The sequence below is a fragment of the Myotis daubentonii genome, chromosome X (assembly GCF_963259705.1).
Source record: "Myotis daubentonii chromosome X, mMyoDau2.1, whole genome shotgun sequence".
NCBI lineage: Eukaryota > Metazoa > Chordata > Mammalia > Chiroptera > Vespertilionidae > Myotis > Myotis daubentonii.
Window position 1 is genome coordinate 5,135,202 of NC_081861.1, and position 13,475 is coordinate 5,148,676.

At 51.3% G+C, this 13,475-nt stretch overlaps 2 protein-coding genes across 5 annotated transcripts; both read right to left on the bottom strand.

The window, feature by feature from the left end:
* Positions 1-96: 96 nt before the first annotated feature.
* PRAF2 (PRA1 domain family member 2) lies at positions 97-3,222 on the bottom strand. The gene is made up of 3 exons (XM_059679452.1): positions 2,612-3,222; positions 1,419-1,636; positions 97-992 (listed from the first exon to the last, which is right to left on the bottom strand). The coding sequence occupies exons 1-3, from the start codon at positions 2,788-2,790 to the stop codon at positions 853-855; spliced, it is 537 nt and encodes a 178-aa protein (XP_059535435.1). The 5' UTR covers positions 2,791-3,222; the 3' UTR covers positions 97-852.
* A 24-nt stretch (positions 3,223-3,246) lies between these two features.
* WDR45 (WD repeat domain 45) lies at positions 3,247-9,552 on the bottom strand. 4 transcript variants are annotated; one of them, XR_009450649.1, is made up of 11 exons: positions 9,402-9,552; positions 7,226-7,297; positions 7,005-7,079; positions 6,811-6,915; positions 5,642-5,750; positions 5,425-5,519; positions 4,699-4,778; positions 4,377-4,585; positions 4,196-4,297; positions 3,961-4,101; positions 3,247-3,713 (listed from the first exon to the last, which is right to left on the bottom strand). XR_009450649.1 is itself a non-coding variant. In XM_059679450.1 (11 exons), the coding sequence occupies exons 2-11, from the start codon at positions 7,278-7,280 to the stop codon at positions 3,604-3,606; spliced, it is 1,083 nt and encodes a 360-aa protein (XP_059535433.1). In that variant the 5' UTR covers positions 7,281-7,297; positions 9,402-9,552; the 3' UTR covers positions 3,247-3,603. The 4 variants fall into 4 exon arrangements, 3 of the variants coding, with proteins under 3 accessions (XP_059535433.1, XP_059535432.1, XP_059535434.1); XM_059679450.1 differs by having other exon boundaries at positions 3,961-4,106; positions 5,642-5,747; XM_059679449.1 differs by having other exon boundaries at positions 3,961-4,106.
* Between the last annotated feature and the right edge of the window lie 3,923 nt (positions 9,553-13,475).

Genomic DNA, 13,475 nt, shown 5'->3' on the forward strand with positions numbered 1-13,475 from the left:
GAGATCACCCCATCAGCCCACATATTTGACAGAGACCGACCCAGTCATAAAGAATCTAGCAGAATTGAAAAGCAGAGGCCACTATGATAGGCCCAATTGGCTTGAGCGATGTAACAGCTTTTATTGTTGCAATAACACTGATATATATGCCTCATTCCAGGTCAGCGCTACCCCCACCCCATGGTCCTCACCACCGTGGAACTTGTGTGTGTGTGTGTGGGGGGGGGCGGGGGGCGAGGGGCAGAATCCCTAAGCAGAGCTGAAGGGAGGCAAATGGGACTGGTGAGTGTTGGGGTTACTGGGGACCAAGGGTTCAACAGGATCAGGATACCTGACTTCTACCCAGAGGGGACTGAGAACACTTCGGTCCTGGGGTCAAGATTTGGCAATGCCTTGTTCTGGGTTCAAAGCTGGGGTGTGGTCTGGAAAAGCCTTGATCTAAGACTCAAGATTTGAGAATGTCTCGGTCCCACACCCCAGCTTTGGGACTCAGCATGGGAGACAAGTGGGTCCCAGATTAGGTTTGTGGGAGGGTTCCATCCAGAATTTGATATTGGCCATGGATGCTCCAATCTCTAAGCCCCACTTCTGGGCTGGATGGATGAGTGGCTCTGTGTCTCAAGTTCAGGGCTGGGGAAGACTCTGTTCCCCTAGGCAATGGGGACTGGGTATGAGGGATATCCTAGTTTTGGATCTGGGGTGGGGTAGGGGGAGCATTACAAATGCCCTGCTTTTTTTAACTGGGCAAGAGGCTCCTATTTTAAGGACTGGGAAAAGGCTCTAAATCCCGGTTATGGGTTGGGGTTGGGGTTGGGATTCTCCAGGTCATGGGTACAGATAGATCCCAAGGCCCTAGGATCCAGCCTCCTGCTCTTGTCCCAGTGCTTCCAGTAGCAGCCCCATTGGTGTCCGCTTGAGACCAATGCTCTCAATCTTGTTCTCTATCTTGTTCTTGAGGTTGCGCAGGCGCAGTGAGGCGTGCACCAGGATCACTGTGGGCAATACCAAAAGGAGTGGGGTCAGTGGAACGGGACATCAGCCTTTAGCCAATGGGGGCCCACAGAGGAACTGGAGTGGTCAGGCCAATAGAATGGTCAGTGGACAGGACACCTCTGACCCTGAAACTGTGGCTGTGGAACACTTTGTAACAGGGTTGTGGCCGGGGGAGGGCTGGCGGTAACCGGGACGTGGCTGGTGGAAGGCACTTAGTACCAGGAGTGAGGCCCGGAAAGGCGGTATTAAGAGTTGTTCCCAGAAGAGGAGAACTTAGCCAAGGAAGGTGCTTTGTAAAGGGGTGTGGCCTTGCCCGCCAAGTCTCCCAGCCCCCCCTCCTCCCCAAGAACCAGGGCAGGGCCGGCCTGGCGCCACGCGCACGCGCTGGCCTTGTTCCCGGGTATCTCAGGGTAGGGGAGACTCACGAAGTACTGGCCCGGCAATGCTGAGCAGGAAAGTGCAAGCGCCGCCCACCGCCCAGAGGACCAGGAGGCCAACGGCAAGCACTGCAGCCAGGCAGGCGGCGGGGTGACTGCGGCGGCAGCGGCGCACGGCCGCGCGACTCTCAGCCGCCCACACCAGCACCCCGAGGGCCACTGCCACTACCAGTGCGCTTAGGAGAGTGTGCAGCGGGCGCACGTACCTGCGGGGACAATAGAACTAAGCTAGTCAGCCAGTTGGGGGAGGGCCGCCCGGCCTCCAAGCTTCCTAGACCACCGTGCACCAGATCCCAGGCCCTTAGAGCTTTGGTCCCCCCCTTCCGGACCCTGCAAGCCGGAGAAATACTCTGGCCAGCCCTGTCTCTAAGTCCACCCTCCAGGACTTCCGACTCCCAGGAGCCCTGGACCCTTTCTTTTCAATCCTACAGCCCCATCTTTTTGAGCTCCAGGCGCTCCCATCCAGATAGACTCCTTCCTTCTGTCCCTACAGCACCCCGCCTCCAGTACACCACCCCATCCTGCCCCCAAACCCACCCTTGGAGCACAACCCTTGCAGATTTTTTCCAGGCCTTTGTGTCCACACATTTCCCTCTTCCCAGGCCCTGGGTCCTTACAGGACCCTCTTCCAGGATTTAGGTCCTACTCTCATCTTACATCCCCACCCAAGTCCCTCCTCCAGGCTCTCCAACCCTGTCGGGTCGCAGGCCTTCAGTCCTGGATCCTCTCTCTTGGCCCAAGTTCCCCAAGTACCTGGATGACCACAGGGTTATCCCTGTCCCTGCCCTAAGGCCTCCAGCCCCATCACTCACATCGCCCCACCATCCCAGACACACTCACGTCCCACTTTCAAGTTCTCCTTATCTTCAGGTCCACCTTCCAGCCGTTTCCCCTTCAGTTCCACAATCTCTATTCTCCCCAGGTCTTCCTTCCAGTCCCACTAACCCCCTCGGCTAGGCTGAACCAGGCCCAGGGCCTCCTTATAACTAGGTCCCACTCCCTCCAAGTCCCCACTCCCAAGGCCCTCAGGCTTTCTATCTCTGCTGAATTTGCCCTTCCGGGCCTTGCAGCCCCCCACCCAGGTTTCCTACCCTTCCCGGTTCTCAGAATCCCGCGGGCCCACCCTCCACGCCCTGCAGGCGTCCCCGGCCAACTGGCGCCTCCCTCCCGCCCTCCCTCACCCAGCCAGGGCAAGACCGAAGCCGAAGCAGACAAGGTAGTTGGTTTGGTAGTAGAGAAGGTTGTTGATGACACGGTGGCACCATCGCTGCGGGTCGCAAGGATCCGGGGCCGCTAGACGCGCCGACCCCAAAACGAAGTCATCCAGGGCGCGTAGCGGTGGCAGCCGCACCTCCGACATCCTGCTAGTCGATGTAGCTGGACCAGCCAGAAGAGCAGCCGAACTACAACACCCGTTACACCCCGCGCCACCGCGGTGAACACCGGGAAATGGAGTCTGGGCGGGGCTTCTGCTACCCTATCCACCCAGGTGGACGACGCAGGCGCAAAACACGTGATCGGAAATACAAACGCCAGAACCGGAACTGCCATGAAACTAAATATAGGCAGCGGAGCGTGGCATTCCCATCCACTCCCAGGTGGGGGCGCCAAGGGGCCCTGTTCCCGGTGGCGCTGGCAGCACAACAGTAGCCAGACATCCGGACTAAGCAGAGATGATGGCAGGGACTGTCAGAAGGGCCGGAGCAGGATCCCACCTCCTTCCTGTCCAAGTAGGTCACACCTTTCCTGGACATTTCCTGCAGTGCCTTTTCAGCCTCACCTACTCCAGGCCCCACCCCCGAGGTCCAGCCATAAATACTATTAATTTTTATTCAAATTCATCATATCAGTGATTGGCTCCTTCTGGGAAAGTTTTTTTATCCCCACAGGTTGGATTAGGGCACTTCCTCTGGGGCCCTAGTACACTTCTCCAGATTGGGAGCCCCAGGGCATCTGCTGCCCCTCTGGGTCCCTGGCCTGGCCCTGTGGGCACACAGTCCTTAAGGACACAAGAAGTACTTGGGAGAAATGAGCTGTTTAGGCATTGCTCTGAGGAGTGGAAAGTGTGCACCTGCCCCATTAGTGCTTGCTGGCTGGTGGCTTTCAGCACTCCCACTCCCATAAATGCTTTGCACTTTGCCACTGCAGGTCCCTAGCACAACCCACGGGGTCCTTAAAAGTCATCATCATCACAGATGTCAAGGTACACATCGAAAGCCTCTCTGTTGCAGTTTCCATCAGGAGTGAAGACATATTTGTGGAAGGTCCCATCTACACAGATGGCTGGAGGAGGGGGGGAAGATCAGTAAAAAAGTTAGAGGCTGCCAAAGCCACACACTTGAAATCAGGCATCCCATGGCTTACAAATCTCCTTCCAGGCCTTTGCCCGCATGCCACTCCCCTCACTGATAATGGAGTTGAACCACCCATTCTAGCTTCTTTATGCTTCCTATTCCCTAAAATTCTTTCAGGTCCAACCTGCAGGCCTTTGCCCATGCAATACCCCCAGTCAAGGGTTCCTCCCACTTACCAATGACAGAGTTGACATTCTTGGAAGTGTTGCGACCGAAGGCGCAGATGCAGGCCGACTCAGCAGGCACTGTGAAACTCGCCAGGCTCCACTGAGAGTCCACATATTGTCCAATCATAGGCCCGACTTTGCCCACTCGAGCTAGCCTGCAGGCAGTACTGACTAAGCCGAGGTAGGGTACATGGGCAGGGGTATGGGGACATGGCAGGGTGGGACAGGGGGAGGGGGTACTCACGCAGAGCGGCGGTTGAGGCGGGTATCCTTGAGGGCAAAGATATGGACCGTGCCCTTATCACTGGAAGCGCACAGGAAGGAAGAGTCATGGCTGAAGTTGATGCTGGAAGATAAATCAGCTATTGTGCCTACCTGTCATATGGTGTGGAGTCGCTGGCCCACTATGCATACCCTGTGCTCACCAGTAGAGGGTGGCAGGATCAGTGCCTCGGCGTAGTTCCACCAGTTTTTCCTTGGACTGTGTGTCAAAAAGGCGAATAAGGGTGCCCTTCTGAGAGGCCGAGGCCACTACGGTGCCTGGCTGGTTCAGGGACACACAGGCCACGTCGCTCTGATGTGCGTTGATGGTAAATGGCGCAGATGAAGTGCCTGGCTTTGTGCTTGCCAGGTCCTATGATGGGAAGGAGCAGTTTGTGCTTGGGGTAGTATGGAGGGAAGGGTCCCAGAGTCTACAGGGAGAACTAACCTACCCACCTACTCACTTCTGCCCACTGGACAACTCACCACAAGTTGCAGACTCCCGCACTTATGTCCTGGGAACACTAGCAGCTGTTTCTCCAGGCTGGGGCAGAGGTCACAGAGCCCTAGGGTGTGAGGATGAAGTAGGAGGGGCTGGTGAAGGGGAGGCAGTGGCCAGGCAGGGGCTCAGAATGGACAGAGCTGGATAAGGGCTGGACTTTAACTTTCCATGATACACGTTACCTATAGAAGCCTCAGGGTGCTGGCCTCAGCTGTGATCCCCACCAGTGAGGAATATTCCCTTCTTCCCTACGCAGCTGTGGCAGCCCCAGGAGGCCCAAGGATCCCTGACACACCCACCTATGTGCTTACTAGGTATGTTTGCTCTGCCATCTGGAGCACATGAGTGGGGCAGGGCTAAGGGTTGGGAGAGAGAACTGGCTAAGGGATGGAAAGATGAATAGATGGGGAGTACAGGAGTTGGCAACAAAAGTAGGTTTATAGCTGCATTGGGACGTTCTTTTGAGGAATCCTGTGTCTTGTAATTATCAGAACTTGCATGTCTTTTCTCATATGAACAACTGTAAACCTACTTTTGCCCACCCCTGTATGTGTGTCCCAGGCCATCTGAGTATCTCTATGCAAAGACTCTCCATACCCCTTTTTCCCTGCTTCTCTCTCTGTGTACCCCTCCCATTTTCTCTTCATTTCTTTCTCTCCACCTCATCCCCTGCCTCCTGCCCTTATTCCTGCATATCTGGGTCTTCTTACCCTTTGGGTTGTCCCGGGTGTCGAACTCAAACAGCTTCCGGGGATTGTCAGGGAAGGAGTACACATAGATGCGGTTTTTCAGCACAATCACAATTCTGTAGGCATCACATTACACACAACAGCCATGAGGGGAGGGCAGATGTTCAGGCAGAACTAACCCTCTCACCTGCTATGGGGACCTCCTGCCTCCCCCACCCCCAGTCCTCCTCAGGCTCACTTGTCATGGCGCATGCGCACAGCCAGCACTGCCTTGGTGAAGGTGAACTCCAGCACCAGCTTGTCCTTGGAGTCCTTGCCCTCCCGGGCATCATCCCAGATCAGCACTGCTGGGCAGTTGGGTGCATTTTGGGGGCCAAGATTTAAGCTGAGGGACAGCCCTGCTGATACAAAACCCACCCCTCCTCCCCATGGGACTTCCACCCACTTGTTTAACCTCTCACTAATACCCAATATGAGCCTCACACAGCATGAGAACTACTACACCCATTCACAAGTGAGGAAACTGAGGCTTGAAGGGATTGAGTATTCACTGAAGGACTTGACAGCCCATCAGCAAGCAAGCCGGGACTTAATCCTGTCACTATTTCTGCCTCTAGGGTCCTAGTCCCTATACTCCCAAGATTTGTGAGAAATCCTAGGCTCCCTGACTTGCCTAGGGCAAGTCTCTTGCCATGTCCCAGTGGGATCAACAAAAATCCCTTTAAAACAATCTGGCACTTGAGACTCAAGGCAAGTAAGCATTGGGGAGATAGCTTCAAGATATTCAGACATAGCCTGGCCAGTGTGGCTCAGTGGTTGAGCATTGACTCAGAAACCAAGAGGTCAACAATTCGATTCCCAGTCAGGACACATGCCGGGGTTGTGGGCTCAATCACCAGTAGGGGGCGTGCGGGAGGCAGATCAATGATGTTTTTCTCTCATCGATGTTTCTATCTATCCCTCTCCTTTCCTCTCTCTCTAAAAATAAATAAAAACATATACATAAAAAATTATGTTAAAACCTATTGGTTAGATAGGTTGCTCAATCTCTCTGGTCCTCAGTTTCTTCATCTGTAGAAATGGGATATTGATACTTCCTACCACATATAGAGTTATGGTGAGGGTTAAATGAGTTAATACACATAAAGTACTTAGAACAGTACCAGGCTCACAACAAGTACCCTATAGGTAAAGACATGGTGTACAGGAGACATTCAATTAATGTTTGTTAAATTAAGACAGAACATCAAGCTTCTTAAGCTATGAGTCATGATTTCTAAGCTGTAGGCCTCACTGTTAGACTTTAAGGTGCTCTGACGTCTTCATCTGCCAGTGCCTTGGGGTGCCTGGAGGGGGCCACGATTCCAGGGAATCTGGGCCAAGGGTGGATGAGATGAGGGTACTTACCTGAGATCTCTGAGAACTTGGGACTGCTACCACCACCCACCAGGGCCAGCAGGTTGGAGCGGTACAGCATTTCCACCAGGCCCATGCTGCCCACCTGCTCATGGTCTGGACAAGGACCAGGGTGTCAGCAAGGGTGAAAGCCAATGTCCAGCCCAGCCCTTCTACCCACTGCCTCTTCCCCACTGATGGCTCACCCAGGTGCCCCTTCTCCATCAATGGTTCCACGTTGTAGATGCGTACACCTGTCTCCATGGCACAGCAAAAGCAGCCTAGGGAATGGGAGGAATCCAGGCTGCCTCAAAGGATGCCCACGTGGGAAGCTAGGACAGGCTGCTTAACACCCACCTCTGGCCCGCCCTCCCTCCCTCCCTCCCTCCCTCCCTCCCTCCCTCCCTCCCAGGTAAAAGTCTCTCACTTTGGTCTTGGTTGAAACGCAGGCTGGTCACCCCTCGAAGTGGTTGCTGAGTCATGATTCAGGATTGCTTCCCTGGATACAAATGGGGATAGGGTTGGAAAGAGTCCTGGGGTCTGCCCTCCAAGTCCTAGAACTTCTGTCCCTAATTGATTTCTTCTTTCTCCTCCCACTCTGCTACCGACTAACCACAGCATGACTGTAAAGACAAAAACAGGGCAGAGAGTCCTGGGGTCTCCACTCTAAGCTCCCAAGACCCCAAACAGCATGGCCAGGAACCTCTCACATTTGGCTACCCTGACCTGGACCCTCTACCTCCTTCTTATTCCCCAGCCCTCACAGGCTGCTTGTCAGAAAGTAGTAAGAAAGTAATTGCCCCATCCGCGAAACTCCATGTTGTAACAAGGTTTCCTCCGCGCCCCCTCCCACTCCCTCCCCCTTAAAAAAAAGAAAGTAATTGCCCCAGTGATATCTCCTCCCTATCCCCAGGCAATCCTGGCCCCAATACCCAACATGGCCTGGAATCAACCCCCCACCCACTTCTCATCTTCATACCTGACCCTAGCACCCAACTCCACATGTCAACAAATGGGGAGAGGGTGCTAGAACATCCATCTCTTCCTGCATCTCCATGACCTGGGCCTGAGACCAACTATGGTTGGTCCACTGTTCAGAACCCCTGCAACCTATTCCACCACTCGACAGTGTTTTCACACCTTCCCTCCTCACAGGCTTCCCCAAACTCCTTCAGGATCCCAGCCTACCTCCAGATGACCCCTTCTCATGTCATGCTAACTTCCTCCCATAAGGACCAGCCTGGATGCTTCCCTAGATCCCCTTATACCCTAAAGACCCTACCTCAGGATCCCCTATCACTCCAAGTCCCTTACCCCTTGGAGGACAGCTTCTTCCATGTGCTCTACTGTCCATGACTCCAACATGGGTTGGCTTGGACTTACCCCAGGAATCCTGCCCCCCCTCCCTGTGCTTTGTGGACAAAAAAGGGGTTCTACAGAAAGTAATCTCACAGGCCCTAGCCGGTTTGGCTCAGTGGATAGAGCATCCGCCTGCGGACTGAAGGGTCCCAGGGTCGATTCTGGTCAAGGGCATGTACCTTGGTTGCGGCACATACTGAGTAGGAGGTATGCAGGAGGCAGCTGATCGATGCTTCTCTCTCATCGATGTTTCTAACTCTCTATCCCTCTCCCTTCCTCTCTGTAAAAAATCAATAAAATATATATTTTAAAGAAACTTAAAAAAAGAAAGTAACCTCACGGTGATCTGATTATAAATTCCTAACTGGGCAGGTCATGATGGGTAGTCACACCACAGGCATATAACTTCTTTAGTAAAAGGCTTAATTTTGTCTTAAGCAAGCCCTGTCCATTGTTTCTGCTTATCTAGGATAACATGCCTTTGAAATGCCACCTGTCAGACCCCTTCTAATCCGATCTCCACCTTGCTTTCTCCCACCTTCATGTAATCTTCCTTAAGTTCTTGCCTTAATCTCAAATGCATGAAAGAAACTGCAAACTCTTATTCTCCAAAACATTTGAGATCTTATTTCCTGGCAATTGCAGTCAGTTTTGGCTTAAGTAAAATAAAAATTCAACAGGTCTGGACGTTTCTTATGTTGACAGATTCCTCCAGACCACTTATCCTCTCCCCAGAGCACCTATACCCCCTTAAGGCCATTGTCCAGGACACACCTCCCAAAACCCCTACCTGGGATAACTCATCCCCCATCCTGTCCCGGACTTCCTTAAGTTTCCTGTCCGAGAGCTCCCATACTCCCTTCAAACCCTGATCTCCCCAGGAACTTTGCCCAGGCTTACCCTTCTCCATCCCCCAAGAGCCCAAACCTCCTTTCTTGCCGGGTACCACCTTACTCGCGAAGAGCCATTCTTTTGACAGCTCCACCTTCCAAGATCACCCTTTTTTTGAACTCCCATTTCAAAGATCCGCACCACCCAAGAACCTTGCCTCGCACAAAGCGCCCGCTGCCCAGCATTTCTTCACGTTCATGATAGCACCCATACTCTTTCCAAGCACCCATTCAAGATCGCTGTCCCAGATCCCCTCAACCACCAAGACCCTTGCTCAAAAGGCCTCCCAGCACACCCCGCAAACTCCGACCAGTTCTGGACTTATGTCCCAGCTCCCCGCCACCTGTACTCACCAGACCTCCGCTCCCGCCTCCCGATCCTAGGCCCAGGTCTGGGTGCCGCCCGCGGCACAGCTTTCTGACCTCCAGGGCCTTGACACCCGGCTCCCTTGTTTACATCAGGTCTCACTTCCGGGGGAGGGAGCCTGGCACCGGAAATGACACATCGTGGCTGGAAGGTGAGGCCATAGCCCTCCTTGTTCCGGTTTTGGGGTTTTGGAACAACGCGAATGAAAACTGCGTTCTCCTAGGAGGACGCAGAGAGGGGAGGAAGCTTCGCGTGGTCATGAGTGTTTGAGGGAAATGAAGAGGGGTGGGCGAGGGAGCCTTTCCCTGGCTAAGTGAGAAAGGGCCGAGGATTTACCACTTTGGTTCAGCTTGAAGAGCATGAGGAGTTAACTTTCTGGGCAAACGAGACTTGGACCTCCGAGGTGGGCTAGAGTGGCCGCGTTCTGTTAATACCTTGTTCTCCCAGACTCCTAGAGAGAAGACAGGGTGGGAGCCCTCGGGCGGAGGCGATCTTGGAGACCTTGACAGCTGAGACTATCCACCCTTGACTTTGAGTAAACAGGGATGGAATTTTCCCACCCAGCTCTTTATTTACAAAGTAAAATTGGTGTTTTGCCCTCCCCAGGTAGCTCAGTTGATTATAGCATCCTCCCATTACACTAAGGTTAAGGGTTGAGTCCCAGTTTAGGGCACATATGAGAATCCACCAATGAGTGCATAAATAAGTGGAACAACAAGTCGATGTGTCTGTCTCTCTCTTTCAAAAGTTATTTATATATAGTGGACATCTGTTTTATTTATCCTTTTTTTATATTTTATTGATTTTTTTACAGAGAGGAAAGGAGAGAGATAGAGAGTTAGAAACATCGATGAGAGAAACATCGACCAGCTGCCTCTTGCACATCTCCTACTTGGGATATGCCCGCAACCCAGGTACATGCCCTCGACCGGAATCGAACCTGGGACCCCTCAGTCCGCAGGCCGATGCTCTATCCACTGAGCCAAACCGGTTTCGGCTTATTTATCCTTTTAAACTGATTCATGGCATTCCATGGAATAAATGTAGCACTGTTCAGCTGTTCCCCTACTGGTGGCCAGATGGTTTCATGTACTGTGTTGTCATCATCCATGGAGGACTCCATTGCTATGCTCCTCAACAAAGCCAGTCTTCTGGCCTTCTTCATGCTACATTTCTTCATGTCCCAGATCATATTTAACTTAATTCAGTCTGGCTTCTGTCACTCCCATATCTCTGAGACTGCTCAACCAGATTATTACTTATCAACAAGATAAGTAATAGTGTTGCCAAAGCAGCATTTACTTCCCTATCCCTCTCCTGTGATTGCCCAGCACATTCCACAGTCTCTTGTTCTCAACTCTCAGGTTTCTCTGACATCTCTGGCTAATCATCTTTATCCAATTTCCAAATATTATTGAAGTATCCTTGGGATGATCCTGGCCCCCTTAATTTTGTAGACAATATTGTCTCCTTAAGTGACTTCATCTTGTATCATAGCCTTAATTATTGCAAATTTTCTGGAAGATCCACTAATTTAGGCTTTTATGCCAGACCTCTCCTGAACACTAGACTCATATATATACTATGGCCTGTTTGACATGTTTTCTCATAAGGCATCTCAAATGTAGACCATCCAAACAGATCTCTGGAATTTCCCTGGCTCAAATACCCTCCTGTCTCTGTCATCTCAACCAATGGCAAGAGCCTTGAAAATAGTATGCTAAGTGAAAGAAGCCACTTGCATATTGTATGACTCCATTTGTATGATGTGTGCAGAATAGGCAAATCCGTAGAGACAAAAAGTAGATTAGTGGTTGCCTGGGACTGAGGTAGGAGGAGAAAGAAAAGGGCAATGACTGAAAAGAGGTATGGGGTTTCTTTTGAGGGTTATGAAAGTGTTCTAAAACTGATTCTGGTGATGGTTGTATAACTCTGTAAGTATACTAAAAAAACATTTAATTGTACACTATTTTTTTAAAGATTTTTATTGGCTTCAGAGAGGGAGAGGGAGAGAGAGAGAGAAATCTCAATGATGAAACAAAATCATTGATCAGCTGCCTCCTGCACGCCCCCCACTGGGGATAGAGTCTGCAACTCAGGCATGTGCCTTGACCATGAATCAAACCGGGGACCACTTGGTTCATCAGTCAATGCTCAACCACTGAGCCACACTGGCTAGGCTCATGTACTTTAATTGTAATGAAATACACATTACATAAAATTTACCATCTTGCCGGAACCGGTTTGGCTCAGTGGATAGAGCGTCGGCCTACGAACTGAAGGGTCCCAGGTTTGATTCCGGTCAAGGGCATGTACCTTGGTTGCGGGCACATCCACAGTAGGAGATGTGCAGAAGGCAGCTGATCGATGTTTCTCTCTCATCGATGTTTCTATCTCTCTCCCTTCCTCTCTGTAAAAAATCAATAAAATATATTTTAAAAATTTTAAAAAAATTTACCATCTTAACTATTTTTAAGTGTACAAGATCAGTAGTGTTAAGGATATTTTCATTGTTCTACATCCAATCTCCAGAACTTCATCTTGCAAAATCTATACCCATTAAACAACTCCCATTTCCCTTTCCCCTAGCTCCTGGCAACCATCATTCTACTTTACTTTTCCATTTTTATTGTTTTGTTTCTGTTTTTATTTTTACTATTTTTTTCTTTACGTAAGCACCATCCGATGTAACAGCATGCCTTTCCTAAGTGAGCACCAATGTGCAATTATGCAGCTTCCCCCTCACCCTCAGCCACGTAGTCTAACCCTGAAAACATAGCAAGACGTTCCTGCCACATGCTGACACTTCAGTTGACTGCAGAAGCCTTTTCTTTTTTTCTTTTTTTAAAATATATTTTATTGATTTTTTACAGAGAGGAATGGAGAGGGACAGAGAGCCAGAAACATCAATGAGAGAGAAACATCGATCAGCTGCCTCCTGCACACTCCCCACTGGGGATGTGCCTGCAACCAATGCACATGCCCTTGACCGGAATCGAACCAGGGACCCCTGAGTCCGCAGGCCGATGCTCTATCCACTGAGCCAAACCGGTCAGGGCATGCAGAAGCCTTTTCAATGGACCTTCCTCTTCTAGCAGCAGGAACCATTCATCTGAAAACCTACAAATGGGGTCTTGTGCTTGTCAGAGAGTATTGAATATGCTGGCCTCACATTTGCCCAGCAGCCATGGCACCAGGTTAACTGACTCTCCAGGCACAGACCAAACCCACATCCCTCTAAATGCACTCCAGGCAAACCCCTACACCCTGGGGGGAGAGGGGCAGTTGCAAGATGGGAGGAGAGGCTAAATGAAATTGAACCTAAACTCTTCATCTGGAATGTTCAGGGTGGCCTTGGTTCCCCTTTCTAGGCGGGGCCTGCAGACCCTTCGGATCTTCTTTCTGGTGGTCTCACCTACAGGCTGCACGTGGGCTGAGTGGGCTGCTGTGTTGAGAGCCCGCAGGCTGGGTCTCTGCATCTTGAGGCCCAGTTCTAGCTGCTCCTCGTACCAGGCCAGTTCCTGAGCCAGCTGCTCCGCCTGGGCCTCTGGGCTTGGAGGGGATTCCTCTGGGGCTGGCTTTTCGAGGGCCTTCCCATCCCAGCTTTTCCTCTTTTGCTTCCTGAAGCTGCCTCACCTTGACCACCTAGGGATGCACCCTGGAGGTGTCACTGCACACGGGGTGTCCTGGTGCTGGGGCTGCCGGTGTCTCCCCAGCAGGATGCCCTAGGGTCGCCATGCGCTGCAGTTGCTGCCACCGGAACCCTCTATTTTACATTTTTATGAATTTGACTACTCTAGATACCACAAAAATTTGTCTTTTGGTGACTGGCTTATGCCACTTAGCAAAATGTCTTCAAGGTTCATTTGTGTTGCAGCATGTGTTAGAGTTTCCTTCCTTTTACTTAGTTTTTTATTGGAATTTCCTTCCTTTTAAAAGGTAAATAACTTTGCATGTATTACCACATTTTCCCTTTTTTTGTTTATTTTGTATATGCCACACTTTGCTTATTCACTGATGGACACTGGATTGCTTCCACCTTTTGGCTATTGAGAATAATG

Bases quoted from the DNA above. Each gene is read 5' to 3' on its own strand.
- PRAF2 (XM_059679452.1), bottom strand. From the start codon at position 2,790: ATGTCGGAGGTGCGGCTGCCACCGCTACGCGCCCTGGATGACTTCGTT. The intron at 1,637-2,611 runs GTGAGGGAGGGC...TTGTCCCCGCAG, and splicing joins TTCGGTCTTGCCCTGGCTGG to GTACGTGCGCCCGCTGCACA. The intron at 993-1,418 runs GTGAGTCTCCCC...TATTGCCCACAG, and splicing joins CATTGCCGGGCCAGTACTTC to TGATCCTGGTGCACGCCTCA.
- WDR45 (XM_059679449.1), bottom strand. From the start codon at position 7,280: ATGACTCAGCAACCACTTCGAGGGGTGACCAGCCTGCGTTTCAACCAA. The intron at 5,520-5,641 runs GTGAGCCTGAGG...TGATGCCTACAG, and splicing joins GTGCGCATGCGCCATGACAA to AATTGTGATTGTGCTGAAAA. The intron at 4,298-4,376 runs GTGAGCACAGGG...TTTATCTTCCAG, and splicing joins GATCCTGCCACCCTCTACTG to CATCAACTTCAGCCATGACT.